Here is a 781-nt window from a genome sequence, read left to right as displayed (position 1 = left end):
TTTCTTTCCTCTTTTTTTTTCATTTTTATCTAATTTTGGGATTTTATACAGTTTCTTTTAACCACTCTTTCTTTATTTCAGCAACTGTGGGCTAGTGTGTTTTTGAGATGGGTGGTAGACCAAGGGCCACAGGAGGCTGCCTGGACTATAGTGAGGGAGCTGAGGGAGAAGGAATCCTCCGTCAGATCCCAGGTGGCAAGATTAAGACGTCAGTTACAAGACTTAGAACGTGAGGCAGTAGATGTTGGCATTCTGACACCACCAGCAACAGGGGAAGTAGAGGTGGCTTAAAATCCCTGTGGAGGCTGTAGTTTAGCCACAAATATTGTTGTGCATTGTATGAATACATTATTACATACTTTCTATTGTTCTTAAATGCTATAAAATGAAAGGTTGTTTGATAGACACTGAATTACAGAAGCACCCAAAAATATGTAATGTTTGATATTTTTGTTTCACAAGTGCATAAAAGACAAATGCTTAGCGATCATATCTGTAGGTTCTTTTAGTCTTAGATTATGATGATAATGGAATAAGTGTACATAGATACAAGTGTATTTAATAATTACAAATGGAATGAAACAGTTACTGAAGATTAGGACCACAGGAGAATTGATAATGATCGTGATTGATAAGATGACATTTGATAAAGATTACATCTAGATTATTCATATTTTTTCCTAATACGCACATAGAAATATATCTTCATTTCTGTGGTTTAAGACATTATCTGCATTGTCATTTTCAGGTGTCTCTTTTCATATCAGTATAATAATAGTAA

At 34.7% G+C, this 781-nt stretch overlaps 1 protein-coding gene across 3 annotated transcripts in view; it reads left to right on the top strand.

The window, feature by feature from the left end:
• Window positions 1-635, top strand: part of LOC119581831 (myotubularin-related protein 9-like) — a 16,750-nt gene extending 16,115 nt beyond the window's left edge. For all 3 annotated transcript variants that reach the window (XM_037929971.1, XM_037929970.1, XM_037929972.1), the window contains one exon: window positions 82-635. In XM_037929971.1, the coding sequence (XP_037785899.1) occupies window positions 82-291 (210 nt within the window). In that variant the 3' untranslated portion in view covers window positions 292-635. The remainder of the gene's footprint in view (window positions 1-81) is intronic.
• Window positions 636-781: the final 146 nt, after the last annotated feature.

The sequence above is a fragment of the Penaeus monodon genome, chromosome 15 (assembly GCF_015228065.2).
Source record: "Penaeus monodon isolate SGIC_2016 chromosome 15, NSTDA_Pmon_1, whole genome shotgun sequence".
In the NCBI taxonomy this organism is placed as follows: domain Eukaryota; kingdom Metazoa; phylum Arthropoda; class Malacostraca; order Decapoda; family Penaeidae; genus Penaeus; species Penaeus monodon.
This window is presented reverse-complemented; position numbering and strand designations above follow the sequence as displayed.